The following is a 19,790-nucleotide window of genomic DNA, read 5'->3' as shown; positions in this document are numbered from 1 at the left end:
ATAAGCAGATTGATATTGGCAAGTATTAAATGTCTTCCATTGTTGTTGGGTTTCCTGCTAATCACTTTGGAGATCTCAAGCTCTGCTACAAGTAATTTAGAGGTTTTCTCAACTAAACTACAAATTTCTGTGCTCATTGATAATGTTATACTTCAAATTCTCACTATTACTTTGCCTTGCTTTCTCCTGTGCATGAAATCTAGGTGGTGCTTATAGAAAATAAGGAGTTGTCTCTGATCCGTGCTAAAGACAGAAGCGATGAACTAGGTTTAAACAACATTTGGTTCATTCAAGCAAATTTGGACTATTTTAATGGGACTTTTAACATTGGGGTAAGTGATTATAACTTTTCTATTTCAAATCTTCAGTGTCTAGTTAATTATTGTTAAAACAACTAAAATATATGAGAAAAGAAAATTCTGTATGTCCTTACAGACAGGTAATTTTGATGCTATGAGAAGCACCCTTGTTGCAGTAGCCGGTATTAAGTTAATTTTGTATTGTTTGTTGCAAATTTGCATTATTTTTATATTGCATGAGTGAAGAAAGAAGTGTCTGCTCCAGTCAAATACAAAAGTGAGTGCTGCCTGACCATGTTGAAGAAAATAAAAGGTAGATTCTTGGTTTAATCACATTATTTTAAAAGCAGTGATTCATTACTCTGAAGAAAGTTTTGAAAATGTGAAGACGACTGTTGCTCAAATTAAGCCTGAGTACAGTAAAGTGGGATCAGAAGTGTAGTTAGGTGACCATGAAAGCATTTTAAGATAAAGCAAACAACTCAAGACTACATGATGCAAAACTGAGAAGGAACTATCTTGACAGAGAGAATGTTATACTAATGATATGCATATGTATTCATTGTGTAGAGTGTACTCGAGACCAGTTGTTCTCAGGGTACCCAGCCCACTGAGCTGGAAGACGAGGATGGGGAGCAGAATGAAGCCCCCAGCACCCAAGAGGAAATGGTTAGCGACCTGCTACACAACTTAGACACACGCAAGTCTATGGGACCAAATGGGGGGACTGAGGGAGTTGGCAGAAGTTCTTACCAAGCCACTCTCCATCATTTACCAGCAGTCCTGGATAACTGGGGAAGTCCCAGTTGACTGGAGCTTAGCAAATGTGATGCCCATCTACAAGAAGGGCCAGGAGGAGGATCTGGGGAACTGCAGGCCTGTCAGTGTGACCTTAATGCCGGGGAAGGTTATGGAGCAGATCATCTTGAGTGCCATCACACAGCACATACAGGACAACCAGGAGATCAGGCCGAGCCAGCGTGGATTCATGAAAGGCAGGTCCTTCTTGACTAACCTGATCTCCTTCTGTGACAAGGTGACCCACTTAGTGAATGGGGAAGGGCTGTGGATGCTGTTTACCTGGACTTTAGTAAAGCCTTTGGCACCATTTCCCACAGCATTCTCCTGGAGAAACTGACTGCTTATGGCCTGGATGGGCATACTCTTTGCTGGGTAAAAAACTGGCTGGATGGCCAGATCCAAAGAGCTGTGGTGAATGGAGTTAAACCCAGTTGCGGCCAGTCACAAGTGGTGTTCCCCAGGGCTCAGTATGGGAGCCAGTTCTGTTAAATCTCTTTATCAGTGATCTCAATGAGGAGACTGAGTGTGCCCTCAGTAAGTTTGCAGACAACACCAAGTTGGGCAGGAGTATTGATCTGCTTGAGGGTAGGAAGGGTCTGCAGAGGGATCTGGCCAGGCAGGATCGATGGGCTGAGGCCAACTGTATGAGGTTCAATAAGGCTGAGTGCCAGGTCCTGAACTTGGGTCACAACAACTCCATGCAACACTACAGGCTTGGGGAAGAGTGATGGAAAGCTGCCTGGTGGAAAAGGACCTGGGGGTGTTGGTCAACAGACAACTGAACATGAGCCAGCAGTGTGCCCAGGTGGCCAAGAAGGCCAACAGCATCCTGGCTTGTATCAGAAATAGTGTGGCCAGCAGGACCAGGAAAGTGATTGATATTAGGAAAAATTTCTTCACTGAAAGGATTATCAAGCACTGGAACAGGCTGTCCAAGGAAGTGGTGGAGTCACCATCCCTGGAGGTATTTAAAAGACGTGTAGATGTGGTGCTTAGGGAGATGGTTTAATGATGGGCTTGGCAGTGTTAGGTTATCAGTTGGACTCGATGATCTTAAGGGTCTTTTCCAGCCTAAATTATACTATGTTTCTATATTTATAAAGGCAGAATGATATCTCAGTTTTGTAGGACTCATGCTGAGCACTGCTCTTGCAGTCATCAGGTGATATTCTGACTCTGTTAACTGTAAATGAGCAGACCAAAGCAAGAATCTGAGTTCTGCAGGAGCAAAATAGGTGATTTGAATACTGATTCAAAGCATCCGTGTTAGGCCCCAGAATTCTGCAGCCTTACTTAAGAGTAAGGCATACATAGTCTTTTGTAACTCTAAAAATTCATGTCTTCTAGTTTTATTTTCTGTTAATAGAGTATGAACTTCTGCAGCAAGCCCCAAGCTTTCAGTGTGAGTCTGACTGTTCTTTAAATCGTCCATCTAAGAGCCTGCTTTAGCTGTAGCCTAGGATGTTTAATGCTGAAGGTTTATGGTACATGAACTACATAACTATTTGGTTGGTTTATTTAATAAAGCAAATGAGATATAGTGAGAAAGAGGAGAGAATAAATTATTTTAGCCAAATCTTTCCAAGTGTAAATTTCCAGTTCTCTAGCTTTATTTTCTGTGCTATATTGTCATATAAATCTCAGTGGATGAACTAGAGATCTATTTTAAAAAATCAAGATCTCATGAATAATTTACTGAATTCTCTGTGTGAAATGTGTAATAGTTTTTCAGTGAAATGAGTCCGATTTTGTGATCACTGGAGTTCCTGTTTTGATTTTTTGGGGTCTATTTTTATCGTTCATACTAAGTTAAATATCTCTGTAGAGTTTTAATTTTTTTTTTTAAAAAGTGTTATATCCTTTCTTTTAAGTTTTGTGACAAAGAAACTATTGAAGTATATGTTCAGAAATCCTTCATTTCCAGGCCTGTGATTTCAGTTTCTTTGACTTGATTCTGTAGTCTATTCAACAAACAAACCGGGAGCTTTCCCCTTTTGGGACACCTCCATCAATCTCAGCTTCAGAATTAGTTTGTATCATAACATGATTCACTCTTCAGAATTAGCTCACTAAATCAGAATTAACTTCCCTATGCAGCCACATTTAAGACAAGAGCTGCCAATTTACTGATGGAGTACTTAGTAGGACAAGGATTTGGTGTATTTGAAGGTAAATAATGTAAAGTTTAGCTGCCTTTGTATCATATGGGTGTGGCACTTGGGGACATGGTTTAGTGGGATTTGGCAGTGTTAGGTTTATGGTTGGACTCAATGATCTTAAAGGTTTTTGGTTATGATTAAAGGTCTCGATAATCTTAAAAATCTTTGATTCTATTATTATGTCATAAACATGGATCTGATGCAAAAATGACAATATAAGACCATAATACATAGATATGTACAAAGTTTGACAATGTATCTTTTCTGAATCCATCTTCTGAGGCTTGTCAAGCTATTGACTCATTGCATGACTTCATTCTCAGTAAAACAATACAGTGTAAATATGAGGGTGGACATGATGACAAGAAATTCAGTGGTTATAGTACCTGAAACTTAAAGAAGTATAGGAAAATAAACATGACCGAAATCTTCACCTCTCTGCTTTTGGTATTAAGTCAAAACATGTTTATATGCATTTTCATTACTTTGACATCAAATCTGTTTTACCTGGGTATTTTCTTATCTGTTATCTACCAGGAGTTCAAAAGCAGGTTAAGAAAAATGTGTTGAACTTGCCTTTTTTTCCACATAAGATTTCCGCCTTTATGAATTGTTGGGATAATGAAGGTCAAGGTTCTGAAACAACCTGTTCGAGTGCCAGACTTACTATTATATTGTAATATTACATGTTGCAGTAAAACCACCATAATAAATGGCAGTTTATTATGTGCAACTGCTGTAATAAAAGATTTCAATCTAAAAGTGAAAGCTTTCCAAATATTTGCATACAGGGTTCATTTACATGCCAACACCCAGAGGAGTCTTTGAGATCTTAGCTGGTTTTAATACTTCTATGGTACTCATAGTATCTCAGCTAATTTGTGAGAACAAGTTGAAAAGTTTAAGGTTTGATTGGGGAGCCTATATTTTTGAGTGTATTGACTTCTTATCTTGTTAAGATCACTAAAGTGAACCTGAGGTTTCATGAAACATTCTTTCCCTTTCACGTTTCTGTGAGCACTAGGCTGCTCTGGGGAGTTGCAGTGCTGGAGGAGCAATACAGGGCAATGGTCTCGCACTGCGTTAGCTCTTCAGGGGCCACTTTTCTTTTCCTGTGTCTATACGCGTATGGATTTGTGAACCAAATGCAATATCTGCATTAGTCCTCACTTTTAATTTTGTTTCAGATAGTGAACTTTGTCTTGAATTTTATTTGTGATTTTTTTTTGCTTAACCAAATCGATTCTGAGAAAGCTAAAGAAGAAACCAGTTGTTGTAAAAGTTCATACGGGCTGAGCAAAGCTACTACTTTTATCCACTGTTGTTTTAAGGTCTCTTTTCCAAATGTGCAAGTGAAGCAGAGGTCTTTGTTTTCTGCTTAGATAGATAGGAAAGTAGCTATAATTATATTCCATTATAATCTAATAGCTGTGATATTAAGAATCTATTTCTGATATTAAATATTCTTTTCTGTGAATTTCTGACTTTCTGTAGTTTAGGGTTTTTTTAAATTCATGTGAGCAGAAAACTTTCATTGTGAAATTATTTTCTTATTACTTTTTTAATGTTCTGCTTGAGACAATATTTGTTACCATCTGTATGCAGTTATAGTTCAGTTGATGATTAATGGTCTGCTCAGCTGAGCTTACATCAAGCAGTCTGCAAACAAAAAAAGTCTTTGTTTTGATCTGTATCTGAGAGCAAAGTTTTTATCTTCAAATTGCTGTACCTTGAAAAACAACTTTGAACTCTGAAATCTGAGCTTTGCAGTTCTAAACCTTTTTCCTAAATCTTCAGTGAACAAAAAGCAAAGAAAACAATGCAGTTTTACAAATGGCTGCATAAAATTAAAAATGTGCCTCAAAAATGTCCTTAGTTTAATGAAAGCATAGCTTAGTGTGCATGCCTCAGGCCTACTCTGTGAGCTACTGAGTACATGGAAGAAGGCAGAGGAAGTAGTGCCTCCATGTCACCTGGCCCATTTGGTATCACAGGTATTGATAGAAGAGAGCTGCCTGCCTTTCCTTGCGATATATTGAGTACAGCAACAACTTACCTTTATGTACTAGACTGTGAAGAATTTGGGTACGACCTGTGTTGCCTTGCCCAAACACACATCAATGCTCACAGGTAGCTATTGTGATTGAATGGCATTCAAGTTTTAGTTTGAGCACCCATCACTAACAAAAAGAAAGAAAAAAAAGAAAGAAAAAAAGAAAGAGAAAAGAAAAAGGCAAGTTGATTTGATGCTCCCCTTGCCCCAACCCCTATGTTTGTTTTCTAAAGTTTTTACTCAATACCTTACAATCAAATGATCAAAATTTATGCTTAAATATTGTTCTTCAAATGTGACCTTCAGGTATACCTCTTCTCTTACTGATAAGTTGAAATCCAGTTTTAAAATAGTTCTTTTTATTTCTAAGTCCTTTTTGCTTCACAAAAACTTTTGACTAATCACCACAGTAGTTTTTCTTTTAATATTTTTCTGGAGCTTCATTTTTAGTTGATTAACTATCATAATGCAGTGTCCCTCCCTTTTGGGTGCTTTTCGTGAGTGACTTTTGTTCAGTTGTGTTAATGGAATAGGCCATAAATTTTCCTCAGCATAAATATGAAGGAGAGGAATGAAAAACTCCTTAAGGACCATGTCTTTGGTGTAACAGCTTTCACCACAAAAACTTCCTCGTATATTTAAGTAACTCAGTCAACCAAAAAAATACTGTGACAGAATTGTATATAGAATATTGCTATAAAGAATTTGCTTCTTTCTTTTTTTTTTTTTTTTTTTTTGTTCTTGACTCTGTAGGTGGCTCTGCATGCATGTGGTGTGGCAACAGACATGGTGATCGAACACTGCGTCAAGGCACGAGCAGCCTTTGTCGTCTCCCCTTGTTGTTATGGCTTCATTCAAAACACAGTGAAGTTTAAATATCCACGAAGGTAAACTAAAGCTAACAAGATAAGCTTTAAAATATTAACGTAAATGAAGGAAGAAAATACTAAAAGAGTATAGAATTAATCAATTGAAGATCATTGCAACTATCTAGGCTAAATTGGTTTACAGTTATAATACAACTGTTTCCTCCTGTTTCTCTTTGCAAAAGAGAATCCCATCCTGAAAGGGAGACAGATTGGTAATTCCTGGGTTATTTTTTTTCTAGATTTATGTATTCATAGTTCAGAAGACTTTATACCATCGACATAGTAGATACAGTATGTGGGAATCTATGTAATATGCAGACCTTTTACCTTGAAATCACAAAGTTAATAGAAAACTCATGAAAATTACTGTAACAAGGGGAATTGACATTTTAATGTTGGAGAAAGATGTAAGCAATCAGGTTAAAGAAATGGGTCTGCTTTATACCACAGTCTACTGCTTGTGAAACTCTTCTGATTTATTCCCGAGTAGACAAGCTCTCCTGTATTTCAGTTCATATTTTTAATACTTTTTCAAAGGACTGTGTAGATATTTTGTCGTCTTCTAATCTGGCATGTTGGTGATACTTCTGTATCTTAGGCTTAAGAATTTTAATGCCTTTGATATAAAGAAAATGTAAAAGGTAAGCATAAAGTGGCAGAAGATAAGAGGCTAACAGCTTTCTGAGGCAGAACTAGATAGGGGAAGAGGGTTGTGGTTTTTTTCATAAAGCTGAGCTTTGCATTTTAGATGCCCAAGAAGAATCAGATTAATTTCTACTAGGAATTAAGCATTGTCTTAGGTATATATTTGCTAAAATAAGAAAATGAAACGTGCTTTCTTAAAAGGAATAAAAAAATCTGAAAAAACCTTATACATCCATGTTAATTGTTTTTCAGTTTTTCTAGAATATCAAAGTGTGCTGTCACAGAAGTTCATGGAGAGTGAATATTTAGAATTTGTCACTTTGATAAACTTTGCATTTAATAGTGTTTCTTAGTCAATTTGAGTCTTCCATCTCTTTATGTATGTCCTTTCTTGTTTTCTCTTGTGACACAGTAAAACAAATAAGTATTCTTAAGGAAGAGGCAGTAAAATTTTAAGCCTTCTAAACTTAGCAGGCGTGTAGCTTTTCTCTTTTGACTTGTTTCAAAATCAACTGAATACTGTTTAACTTTTAACCAGTTACATTTTTAGATCATTAAGATTGGAACTGCTTACTATGTTAGAAAACTTTTGTTGCTGTAGATGCTGCAAGAATGTAAATTGTGGTTTTGTGTTTGCTAAAATTTCGAATCTAACATCATAAGCCTATGTAGAAAATTATTTGGTTCATAACAACCCTAGCTCAAGGTACATTTTAGGTTTTGCTTTTTATTTTTCCCTTAATTTATATGATCATAAAACATGCTAGCCAGCCCCTATCCCCATATTGCCTGTGTTCTATTCTCAATTCCGTTGTAGAGGCACCTTACTATTGTGATACAAACAAAATATATGCATGTCTAGAGGTTGTATATCTGTAATGTATTTACCTGACAATGTGGAAATGCCAGTAAATCTGTTAGCATTTGTAATGGTTAAATAGAGAAATTTTATTAATAATACAATAGGATAAAAAAAAAAAGAAACCAAATACACTTTTTATTTTCTACTGAACTGGACCTATAATGGTTTGTGGGTTTTTTTTAATGCCTTTCTGTAGGATACAGATATTGTTCTTTTGTTTAAAATGTGTTCAAGTATGTAATGACTGCGTCTTATTTTCCACCTGTGCTTTTTTAGATGTTAATTTTTTTGGTCTATTTTTTGGTTTAATTTTTTGGTCTATTTTTTTTTCCAGTCATCAGTTCAAAGAAATTTTGTCCTACAAGGTACGTAAAAGGATTGCGGGGAGAGGGTTATGTGCAATTTCCTGCATTTCACTGAGTCTTCTTATAAAATGAAATATAACTGGTTATCTTTTAATTGCAAGGAGGATCATGTGCTATGTGAAATGTTCATTAATATTGCAGATGTCGTTGTGTTGCTTTCTCTCCGCTATCCATTTGTAATTTTTTTTTCTTCAATAAAATTAAATAGTTTCTCCACAGAAGAACTTTTGTTTTATCACGATGTATAAGTGAGCCATTCCTAAGATACTTCAACATGTATCAGTTAACAATTACAGGATACCAATTTATTTAAGCCTTAAATACAACTGTTTATACTGTAGAAATGTCTGATCATTTTTCAGGTAAAATTATTGGTTTTTACAGATATTATTTTCTGATAAACATTAGATTTCTCCCTCTAATTTAAGTCTAGAAGATTAGACGTAGTAAGTAGGAAGATCTTATACTCGTCAGCAATTATTTTATACAATATTCCTTTAAAAACATTATTCAAAATTATTTTCAAAATATTCAAATGTGTTTTGACCCTGGGGAGCCAGGGTCTGTGTGGAGACAGTCTGAGAGGAAACTGGGAGAAAGAATCAACGAGGCAATAAGAGATAACAGAGGAGTGAAAAAGGACAAGAGAGAGAGGTGGACAGCAGACAACTGGTACGGAGCTGTTAAGCTTTGTCCAGTGCATTTAAACTAGTTAGTGATGAGCAACTAGAAATTTGAAGGTTAGGTGCTCTTGGAAAGAAAATGTTTCCATTTGGTATGGAAAGAAAATGTTTCCATTTGAGAGAAGCAAGGTTACATAGAGAAACTTTACTGAGTTTACATCCCAAATCTTGGACAAGGGTCTTGGTGTTTACAGTAGAGAAAATGAATTTTAGAGGTGCAGAATAATCCTTTGTAACAGAAATGAGATGCATGCTATTTCTAATATCCAAATGGTTTTTAGGACAGTGAGCAAAGGTGCTATATGTAGCAGGAAAATCGAGATTATCTTTTTTAATCCTCAAGTAAGAGGGCATTTTAAAAATTCAGAAAATTTCCAGCCATCTTATATAGGAAAGTTCAGTTATCTGTAACACACTAATCTTATTTTCATGAGAGTCTGGTTTATGTACACTTCACTAATTTACATGGAAATAAATGTCCGTAGATTGAGATTATAAAAGTGGCACAGTGGATTTGGACCTGCCATTAATTTTTCCCTTGATTTAATATTCATTTCAACACATTTATATGCTTCTAACACATAATTATGAAGAACTCAGGTTTCAGTTCAGAAAAAGTTTATTTACTAACGTATTATTAAAAATAGAGCTGTTGACAGTACAGCAGGACACAGTGGCAATTACAAAGTCTAAGATGCCTAGATTACGATAGTGTGTATAATCTCATTAAAGATCAGTGATTTTTTTTTTCTTAATCTGTTAATCTATGGAAGTTTAATTCACAGAGTTTACCAACACTATAGAAGTTCCAGCATTTTATTATTTGTGTTGCAGAAGGGCACATGGGTCAAGGACAATGCTAAAAAATATTGCTGCTCTTAATAATGTAAGGGTCTATACAAATGGTCTAGGCTGGTTGGTGCCTCAAATAATCCTAGTTATAAATAATTTTTGTTATACAGCTAGCTATATGCATTTTTATATTTCATGTTAATAAATTGTTGCAGGTTATTGGCTAGTAGCCAGAGCTGCCATGTGTTAGCCAGACGTTGTCTGTGGCAGCCCCCTCCAGTTCCCATTTTAAATTCATTTCTGTTATCTTTCATTTTAGTGAGATCTAAAAAGACATCTAGAAGTCTGGCAATTCTAAAACGTTTTTGATGAGAACATTATGCTGTAATTCATTAGTTTATAGCTGCAAAGAATAAGGTTGATAGCTGTAGATTTCTACCATGATACATTTTGAGACCGTTTGTCAAGACACTCTCCCTATAGGAGAACTGGAAAGTAAAACTGAATAACTTTGTACATACAGCTTTGAAAACTTAATAGAAGTTGAAGGTGTGGGTGTTGTAGTACACAAGTTAACTGTTTATACACACACAAAGTTTATAATTTATAATTATTTTTATAGTTTATAATTATTACCTTCATTATTTTAGAAATGCTTTTCTTATTTCTGCCAACAGGGAATGTGACAATTTAATGGCTCTGTCATGGGGAAATGATGTAGTCATAACTTAGGCTGCAGTTTAACTTTTTGGATCCTCTCTGTAGGAAGCCAAGGCATTAGAGTCAGTCCAGATTTTCAGGTTAAGGAGTGAGGCTTACCTTGCCTCTGGTCTAGCAGGATGAGCTGACAACCTGATGTTGCAAAGAGCTGGGTTGTGTTGGGTGCCTGAAGGCTGTTAAGGGTTCCTTGCTGATGTGGATCTTCTCCCTCTTGTCTGAATTCCTCTTTTTCTCCCCAAGCTGCCTCTCACTACTTCTTCTCTCCTAACAGCACCCACTGCCTGTGGCTCTCCTTCTCCTCCATTCTGCAGTAGTCACATCTGGATTTTAACGTTTTCGTCTCTTTTGTGCTACAAAAATAGCCATATTTGAACTGAACTGACTGGGCGTAACATGTTTAAATTCTAAACATGTTACAACATGTTCTGATTTTACTTGCGTATTTCTTATGGACCTTTGAGCTAAAAATGTTCGTCTGAATGACCTGTACTGGAAAACAAATATCCTTGCTTCAAGATACTGTAAATGTATTTAAATGAGTACTATTTGGGTAACAAGTAGCGATAATATTTTATTTTATAATAAGTGGGCAAACTTTTTTCTTGTCAGATGTCTTAAATTTATTAGGTTGTTCATTCAGGTTTTTTTTTGTGAAATGAAGGCTTTTGGATGTTTATGTCCTCCTTATAAAAAGTCGGAGTAAGTATCCTTACTGTAGTATACTGAAGGAAGCTGAAGTATCCTTAGGTGAAGTTGCTATCTCCATCTGTTACAGCAACCAAACTTTTTTAAGTTCATCATTTTATATCACAGACTAATTTTTTAATAAAAAGTTTTCTTTTGGATGCAAGACACATGTCCATTTTCAGATCTATAGCTCTGGAAGCTTTGCTTAGCAGAGCACTTTTTTTGTTGTCCATTTCTGTTTTCTCCCCATGATGTTATATAGGAGACTTGGGAATGTTGTACAGTTCTAAAATGGTATTGCAGCTGTCCTAAAGAGCATAGCTGTTGTCAGAACATTAATTTCATTGCTATACCGTCAAGGCTTTTTCTCTGACATCTGGCTAACTTGCCTGCCTTAGCTTGGCTGGTGTTTGAGAAACTGTTATGCTAGCATAGGTGCTGTTTTTTGAAGGCAAATGAGGATGGGGTTCTGCCTGCTTCTGTAGTGATCTAAGCAGGGAACTAAGGTGGTGGGGCTAACCCTCCGCTGCACCATACCCCTGGGTGCCAAGACAGGAAGAAATCAACATCAGCTGTTATAGAAGCCTCTGCAGAAAATCTAAGTGGAACAGGAATAGTTTGAAAGTGCATTATGCCCTTTTTGATGTAGGAAACTTTCCTATTCACAGCCGGATATTTTTTACCTTCAAGATCGGTTTTGCCTTCAGGATCTTCAGAGTTGATCCTGAATGCATTTGGCAGAGCAGAGGAGGTTTGACCCACAAGGCAGTTCTTCTGGGATTCAAAATCACTGCTTGGGAGAAATGTGCAGTAGTTCAAATCACCTGTTTAAGAATTTTGTCTCGGCTGCTTATTGATGCAGAGATGCTGCCCTGTGATGACTGTGCTAAAAGAAGGCTGTGTTGCTCATCAGTAATTGAAGGCAAAATTAGTCTGCATATGTCTTTGAAGAATGCTATCTTGTATGCATTGCGTCCAATTAACTGCTGCAGGGAATTAGAGAAAATTTAGCAAGAAACAAATACCCATGAGAAGAAACGTGGTTGTGGTTACAAACACTTGATTTACACACATATTTAAAAGCCAAAGCAGTATCAAACTTAGGATTTGCACAGAAATTATTTTTCTAGAAATATACTCTTCAACATGGTAGTGGTTTTGATACTTTTAAAGATGTAATTAGATTTTTCTTACTTTATTTAGTAGAGGGAAATGCTACTGGACTGAATTTCATTACTTTTTTTTTTTTTAGGAGCATATGATCCTTTGCAGATTTGCAGATCAGACAGCTGTTCAGCTTCCACCTGAACGCAGGCTAATTGGTATGAATTTCTGCAGCTGTTGCATAAACTGCCTCAGTAATGTATTTACCTTGGCATATGAAGGAAGAAGTAGTATGTTTATGAACAGGGCATTAAGTTGCTGTCTTCACATGACACTTGAAAAATTTGAGTTTCTTCACATTTCACCTCTGGTTGTTCTGAACTATGGTACAGAAACTCTTTTCTTCTTTCAGAATTGCCAATATGAGATAGAGGGTTTGCATTTTACTGATTTTTGTTGCTTCACCTTTTTTTTTTTTTTTTTTCTCCCACCATTCTCTTCAAAAGGATGAGGTCTTTGTAAAGTTCAGTAGAGTCCTGCTAGTGTCAGTTTATCTTACATTAAAAGCACAGGCTATTCAGAGTAGTGATTTTCAGTGTGCACCCTTTGTCCTGCTTGTAATTGCTGGTGATAACTCTCTCAGAAGGGCAAACATCTAATGCCAGCTGGAAACAATAAGGCTAAATTGCAGATGTTGGGCTAGCTTTGGTACAGGCAGGCTTAAGAACATACAAACCTGTTTGGCCCACCTCATTATCAGGATCATCATAGTAATTTTAGAAAAAACTCAGCAGGAATAATATTTATAATCTGAAGACTTTACCAAGAACACAGTTTGGCTTACTCCTTACCTGGGATACCAGTCTTCAAATTGTGAGGAAACTTACATTATAGCTACAGCAGCGTGTGACTCAGTTTTTACTTTTCAGTAATCAGTTCTGTTACAGGTTTGTACTTTATTGCCATTCTGAGTAAGAGCAGCTGCCTTCTGTTGGGTCACTTCCATGCAATTAACAGCCAAAGTAAGTTGACCCCTGAGATTTTAGCTTCCTAGTCAAGTGTCAATGATTTCTGAGAAAAATAAATGCAAGTAGCTATCATTAAGATGGTGGGAATTTCATTACTCAGAAGGACAGCAAAATACATAACACTTTAAGTATTTGGAATAAGCAAAGCCATTTCTTCATTATGTGTAATATTCTAGTATTCTTTGGCTTACAAAAGGGTATAATTTGTGTCTGGTATTAATGTTCTGATCAAACCTATAAACTAGCTTCCAGGTCAGAAAAGACAGAAGGGGCTGGGAACTCTCAGGATACAACTGTGCATTCTTGGCTTGCAAGAAACACTTAGAAACTATGTTAAAGCAGTAGTAACAAAAAAATCATAATGTTTTTAAAAAGCTTCATTTGAAGATTTGAAAGTATTACCTATACTCACTTCACAAAAAGAAAATAACACAGATTCTGAGCTATTTTGTAATAAATTTGTCAGCTCTTTTTGCATAGAATTTGAAAAAAAAAATTTAAAAAGGACAGTGTTCAGTTAGCAGTGTAGCACCCCACATTGTCTCCTGCTGGTTGCCAGGTGGACTGAAAATTGTAAAAGGACTCCAAAATCTTTTTTGAAAGATTGTAACTTTTATCTATTCTGTGTCTCTGAAACAACATTTTTTTTTTCACAAATTTAACTTTTAGATGCTTTGCCCTGACAAAAAACCAAACATAAATCTTATTCCTCTGCCTTCCCCTACATCATGGCTTTTTTTTGTTTTAAAGAATGTTATTTTTTCTTTAAGTTCCATGTAATACTAATCTGTTTCAGTGAAGATCATTCCCATTTCAGTGTTCTGTTTCAGCTTTGAAACTAGTTTTATGGGAATCTTGTTGGGGTGCTTTTAAGTTTTGCTTGCAAATACTTGAAGAATGATTCAGATCAGTGTTACAGCTAGAACAGTGTTACATATTTTATTTATGGAAATAAAATTTATTTTATTTATTTTATTTTGTGCAATGTATGATCAAGTATTGAGAAAACTGGGTAGATTTCATTTAATGAGAATATTCCTGAACAGGCAGAGACTTTTTCTTTTCTATTGTAAATGGTGGCAAAATGACTTGTTCTGCTACTTTTTTAATATTTAAGAATTGTATTGTAAACTGTATTTTAGTAATTACACTGAATTTATGCAGCTTCAGTGAAGTGACAAATAATTTTGTTTCATTACCTGTAAGCTTCTAAAGCACTAAAGTACAGCATTCCATCTGTGATTGTCATGGCTGAAACAATACATCTGTCGAAGGAGTTACCACCAATTTCTTTAGTATCTGTGAACCTAAAAATACACAGTTGAACCCAATTTTGCTACACACAGCAATTCCCTCTCAAATGAACCAAGTTCTGCTTCCCATTTTCACTGGACATGTGTGTTTTATCCACAGTATGCAGCAGTGGGACCTAAGTGCAAACATACTGAGTGGTTTTGTGAACATCACTACAGCACACCTGATTTATTCTGTCTGATCGCAGAACTGCTGCATGTATTTCACACAGTCTTCGAGAGTACCTGGGGAACCAGGCCACAGTTGTGACAGTCCCACCTCTCCCTTAGTATGTACACTTTGAATAATAACGATATTGTTCTCAGTGGCAGGAGTATGTAGATACCATTTTGTTCAACCAACCTCAGAAGGTGATTTTCTGTGAAACCACAAATGTAGGAGAAATAGTGCCACAATAAGTAATTTATGGACATCTTTCCTGGTTGCTTATAGAATCATAGAATCATAGAATGGTTAGGTTTGGAAGGGACCTTCAAAGGTCATCTAGTCCAGCCCCCCTGGAAGGAGCAGGGACATGCCCAACTAGATCAGGTTGCTCACAGCCTCATCCAACCTGGCCTTGAACATTTCCAGGGATGGGGCATCCACCACCTCTCTGGGCAACCTGTTCCAGTGTTCTACCACTCTCATTGTAAAAAAAATTTTCCTAATATCTAATGTAAATCTACTTCCCTCTATTTTAAAACCATTACCCCTCATCCTATCACAACAGGCCCTACTGAACAGCCTCTCCCCATCTTTCTTGTAGGCCCCCTTGAGGTACTGGAAGACCGCTATAAGGTCTCCCTGGAGCCTCCTCTTCTCCAGGCTGAACAGCCCCAACTCTCTCAGCCTGTCCTCACAGGGAAGGTGCTCCAGCCCTCTGATCATCTTTGTGGCCCTCCTCTGGACCTTCTCCAACTGGTCCATGTCCTTCTTATGTTGGGGGCTCCAGAGCTGGACACAGTACTCCAGGTGGGGTCTCATGAGAGCAGAGTAGAGGGGCAGAATCACCTCCCTCGACCTGCTGGCCACACTGCTCTTGATGCAGCCCAGGATGTGGTTGGCCTTCTGGGCAAGTTATATAAACTGTTAATTTCTCCCTGCAACATATAAATCCGTACAGGACTGAGTTGGAAAGTTCTTTTTCAGACCTAACCTTATTATTGTATCTTTATTTTTTCTCCTGTATAATTACCGCACCTCTCTAATTCCAAGCCACCAACAGAAGAGAGTCCAAATGTCATCATGTTGGGGAAGTCTAGTAGTTAATTTATTTTGTAACTAAATAATTCAACTGAAAAGGAAAAAACACTTCTGTCCATCAGCTCACTGGGGAAAAACAGAATAGATTGGACTGAGTACTGTATTAAAATGTGATATGCATTAGCTGTTCTGAAATACAAGGATACTGAGGGGCATTTTAGTGCCACCTACCCAGAACTTCTATGAGCACCTAACAGATGGCACACCAGGGCTTGCAGTGATACAGGCACTCAGGCTCTGCATATGTTCAAGAGAGAGGGGTAGGCAGTTCCAGAGGGTACTTTGGAATGCCAGACTTGTAGCCTAGTGGTAAACAGAATGAGTGCTCCTGTCTCTTCCCTTCTTAGAATCATGGAATCATTTAGATTGGAAAAGACACTTAGGATCATCGAGTCCAACTGATAACCTAACGCTGCCAAGTCCACCATTAAACCATCTCCCTAAGCACCACATCTACACGTCTTTTAAATACCTCCAGGGATGTGACTCAAACGCTTCCCATGGCAGCCTGGTCCAATGCCTGATAACCCTTTCAGTGAAGAATCTTTTCCTAATAGCAGATCTGGCACAACTTGTGTCCATTTCCTCTCGTCCTATCACTTCTTAGCTGGGAAAAGAGATCGACACCCACCTCGCTGCAACCTACTTTCAGGTAGCTGTAGAGAGTGATAAGGTCTCCCCTCAGCCTCCTTTTCTCCAGGCTAAACAATCCCAGTTCCCTCAGCTGCTCCTCATAAGACTTGTGCTCCAGACCCTTCACCAGCTTCATTGCCCTTCTCTGGACATGCTTCAACACCTCAGTGTCTGTCTTGTACTGAGGGGCCCAAAACTGAACACAGTATTCAAGGTGTGGCCTCACCAATGCCAAGTACAGGGGCACAATCACTTCCCTAGACCTGCTGTCCACACTGTTCCTGATACAAACCAGGATGCTGTTGGCCTTCTTGGCCACCTGGGCACACTGCTGGCTCCTGTTCAGCCGGCTGTCCACCAGCTCCCCCAGGTCCCTTTCTGCTGGACAGCTCTCCAGCCACTCTTCTCCAAGCCTGTAGTGTTGCCGGGGGTTGTTGTGCTAAAGTGTTGAAGTGCTAAATCTTTCTTGCAAGAGAGTTTCAAACTGCTGATAATACAACAAATCAGTTCTTTAGTTCAGAACATAATAATAAATTATAATGAGTAAATATATCAAGTCAAATGAGCTTATCATCTTCGCATGGCTTTATCATCATGTATCTTCTAAACAGATAAAACCCTTGAATTTATCCTTCCCATTTTTTTTTCTGCAGGTAAATCTGAGATAAGATTAATTTTCATGAGTAATTTAGTATTTTTGTTTATAAGCAGTTGCATTCATGTGTCTCAAATCAGTTACAGTCAATCACTGTTGAATGTAATCTCACCAAAGGTTTTCAGATTTTAGATGAGAATACAGGAGGAAAACAGTTACATTTATAAAGGGAGTAGGAGTCTGGCAATTCAGAGAGTGAAGGGCTAAACTAGGTGGGTTTTTTCTTCTTTCTTTTCTATTAATGCATGGATTTTTCTCTAAGTTTTGAGAATACCTAAAAATAGTTTTGTCTTTATGTTTCTCCATATATAAAGAGTTAATAATCCTTCTCAAGCTCTTACCTAAATGAGGTTTACAAGTCACAGATGTGGTTTAGAACTATTAATGACTGTCTATTTGAAGTAAAACAGATGAAGATTTTTTAAAAGTAGATGCGGAACTTATTTTTTAGATTACTTACTGATGTGTTTTCCTAACATTGAATATGGAAGGGCACGTTTCTGATCATGTTTCTACATTTTTAGAGTTTCCATGCTCTCCTTTGCTCTCATTTTAGGAAAGCAGTGTATGGGGCTTGTGGATCTGGATCGGGCATGGGCTGCAGAAGAACGAGACTACTCTGTCCAAGTTATATCTATGGAACCAGAGAGTTGTTCTCCAAAGAACAATATGTTTGTGGGCATCCCTACTTAGAGTGTGAAACCTGTATTTGGTTTGAAGTTGAACTTGGAACTTGGAACTTGTCTTCAGCACATAATGACATCCAGCAGATACAACATAGCTGGGAACCAGACATCACACGTCTTGAACCCATTGCACTGGGAAAAGGAAGCAGCACAAAAAGGTCTTAGAAAGGGAACTGCATGCAGAGCATCACAAATTGTACTTGTTATGTGTCATTAAGCAACTTTTGGTTATCTTACTGAGAAGCTTCTGGATCTAATGACTGTGCATGGAATCATATCCATCTGCAAAGGTTTAGAAAAAAGTCAGTCTCATTGAAGGGAAGGTGATTTCCTTTTTAGTAAAGCTGTCTTGGCTGGTTCAAAAGAGCATTCATGTTCGAAACTGCATTTATGCTCATAAGCAGAGCAGTTATCAGCCAATAATGCAGTTCACTAGATGAGCAGAAAAGATCAAATTTATGATGTTAATGAAGAAGGCTGTGCAGCAGCTGGTGGCTTGGCTTAGCTGAAGAATTCCCTACTACTGTAGGAAGATTATTTTTAATAAAAGTTCAGGCATCATTCTGCTTATAGAAAAATGTATTCTAACTTACCAATATTTTTTAAAAGACTTTAAAATTATCTTTAAATATTACACAAGAATTCTGCAACCAAGCATTTGAAAGTGCATCTACTTAAAGAAAGTAAACCCTTATTTATCCATTGACCAGATAACAGGAGCTAGTGATGATGTTAGCAGATGGATACTTCACTGCCACCTCTGCTAATTGAAATGTATTGCTTCGCATTCTTGAAATTTGCTGTCAGAAGAAATTTTTAAGGACAGTTCATGTGTCTATATATATCATCTTAATTGATTTTATTTTCAGTTTAAAATTTGAACAAAGTTGCAGTTGTGGAACCATTTGAAAAGATCAACCACAGACATATTACTGTAAAATGAAAATAAATGTTCTTCTGTGCTCTGATTAGTAGGCAATTTTCTACTCTAATTTAAAATCATCTGTTGACACTAACACTATGGAAAGTAGCTTCTAAAGAGATTTTTCCTGCATGTTTATTTGTTTGATATGTTTATGAATTCTGACATGGATTAATTTAAATATACTTGAAGTTTGATCAGTGTGAACACACATTCAGTGCATGTGGCAAACAGAATTGCAAACAATAGGTACTAGAGGAAAAAAAGGGATCCTGAAATATTTCATTCTTCTTGGAAATTTTGTCTCTAAAAGATCTAAATGTGTGGGGTTTTTTAATGTGAAGACTAAAGGAAGCTGCACACTTACTTGGAAGCACAAAGGTAAGCAAGTAAGTGTGATTTCATACCTTTAGCCTGAATTCTTCAGTAGATAATGATGTTGTACTTCTGCAACTTTTTATAGTTACAAGAGTGGCTGGAGGTTGGAAGGTTGGAAGAATACATAGCAAATATAAAATATATGGCAATACCAGTTGCTTCCAGCATTTTCTGGCATACTTGCCCAAAGAGATCTCAGTTTTTAAGATAGCAGTGTGTCAAGTCTGAACATTATCCATGTTAAATTACCTTATTAGAACTCAAGATACTGTGTCTAGAGTGAGAAAATGTCTCTTCATTACCTTTTTGTGGTGAAGAAAGAATTCATCAAGGTCAGTCACCTGACGCAAGCTTTGATGCTGTTTACAGTAAGGATTTTCACAATGCTGTGCTCCAGGCAATGGGTACCAATATGAGTGTTTTAATTGTTGTGATGTTGAATATTTGGCATGGTCTGATATTATTCAATAATAAATAGCTTTCAATAGAGCAAAAATCTATACTGTTACATGCTTCAAAATTTCTGCAGGATCTGTCTCGATAATCTCTAATAGTTTTGGAATCTACCAGAAAATAGAGAAGGAATGCATTTGGTATATGCCATAGGGACCATGTGCCACTGAATAAAAGATTTAAATGGCTTATTTTTTAACAGGCAAAAGCAGTATTTCTCTCCAAGAGTTTATTAGATACTTAGCACAGTCAGGAAAACCAGCTAAAGTCACACAAGAATCCGAGTCTCTGGTTTGTTTGGAGTTTCTTTGCATTTTTTAAAGTACCTGTTTTTATGTTAACGAAGCAGTTTCCCACAAGTGTTACTTATTTGTGACTTAAGTAAATTATTTTATATCTGCTGCTCCACACAGAACTAGGCTTCACAGGATGAAAAG

At 37.0% G+C, this 19,790-nt stretch overlaps 1 protein-coding gene across 3 annotated transcripts in view; it reads left to right on the top strand.

Annotated features, from left to right (window-relative positions):
- Window positions 1–18,729, top strand: part of GSTCD (glutathione S-transferase C-terminal domain containing) — a 70,975-nt gene extending 52,246 nt beyond the window's left edge. For all 3 annotated transcript variants that reach the window (XM_086746130.1, XM_086746129.1, XM_086746131.1), the window contains 5 exons: window positions 204–332; window positions 6,066–6,199; window positions 8,023–8,053; window positions 12,188–12,257; window positions 17,471–18,729. In XM_086746130.1, coding sequence (XP_086602256.1) covers window positions 204–332; window positions 6,066–6,199; window positions 8,023–8,053; window positions 12,188–12,257; window positions 17,471–17,607 — 501 coding nt within the window. In that variant the 3' untranslated portion in view covers window positions 17,608–18,729. The remainder of the gene's footprint in view (window positions 1–203; window positions 333–6,065; window positions 6,200–8,022; window positions 8,054–12,187; window positions 12,258–17,470) is intronic.
- Window positions 18,730–19,790: the final 1,061 nt, after the last annotated feature.

This window comes from Chlamydotis macqueenii, chromosome 4 (genome assembly GCF_036417535.1).
Source record: "Chlamydotis macqueenii isolate bChlMac1 chromosome 4, bChlMac1.mat, whole genome shotgun sequence".
NCBI lineage: Eukaryota > Metazoa > Chordata > Aves > Otidiformes > Otididae > Chlamydotis > Chlamydotis macqueenii.
This window is presented reverse-complemented; position numbering and strand designations above follow the sequence as displayed.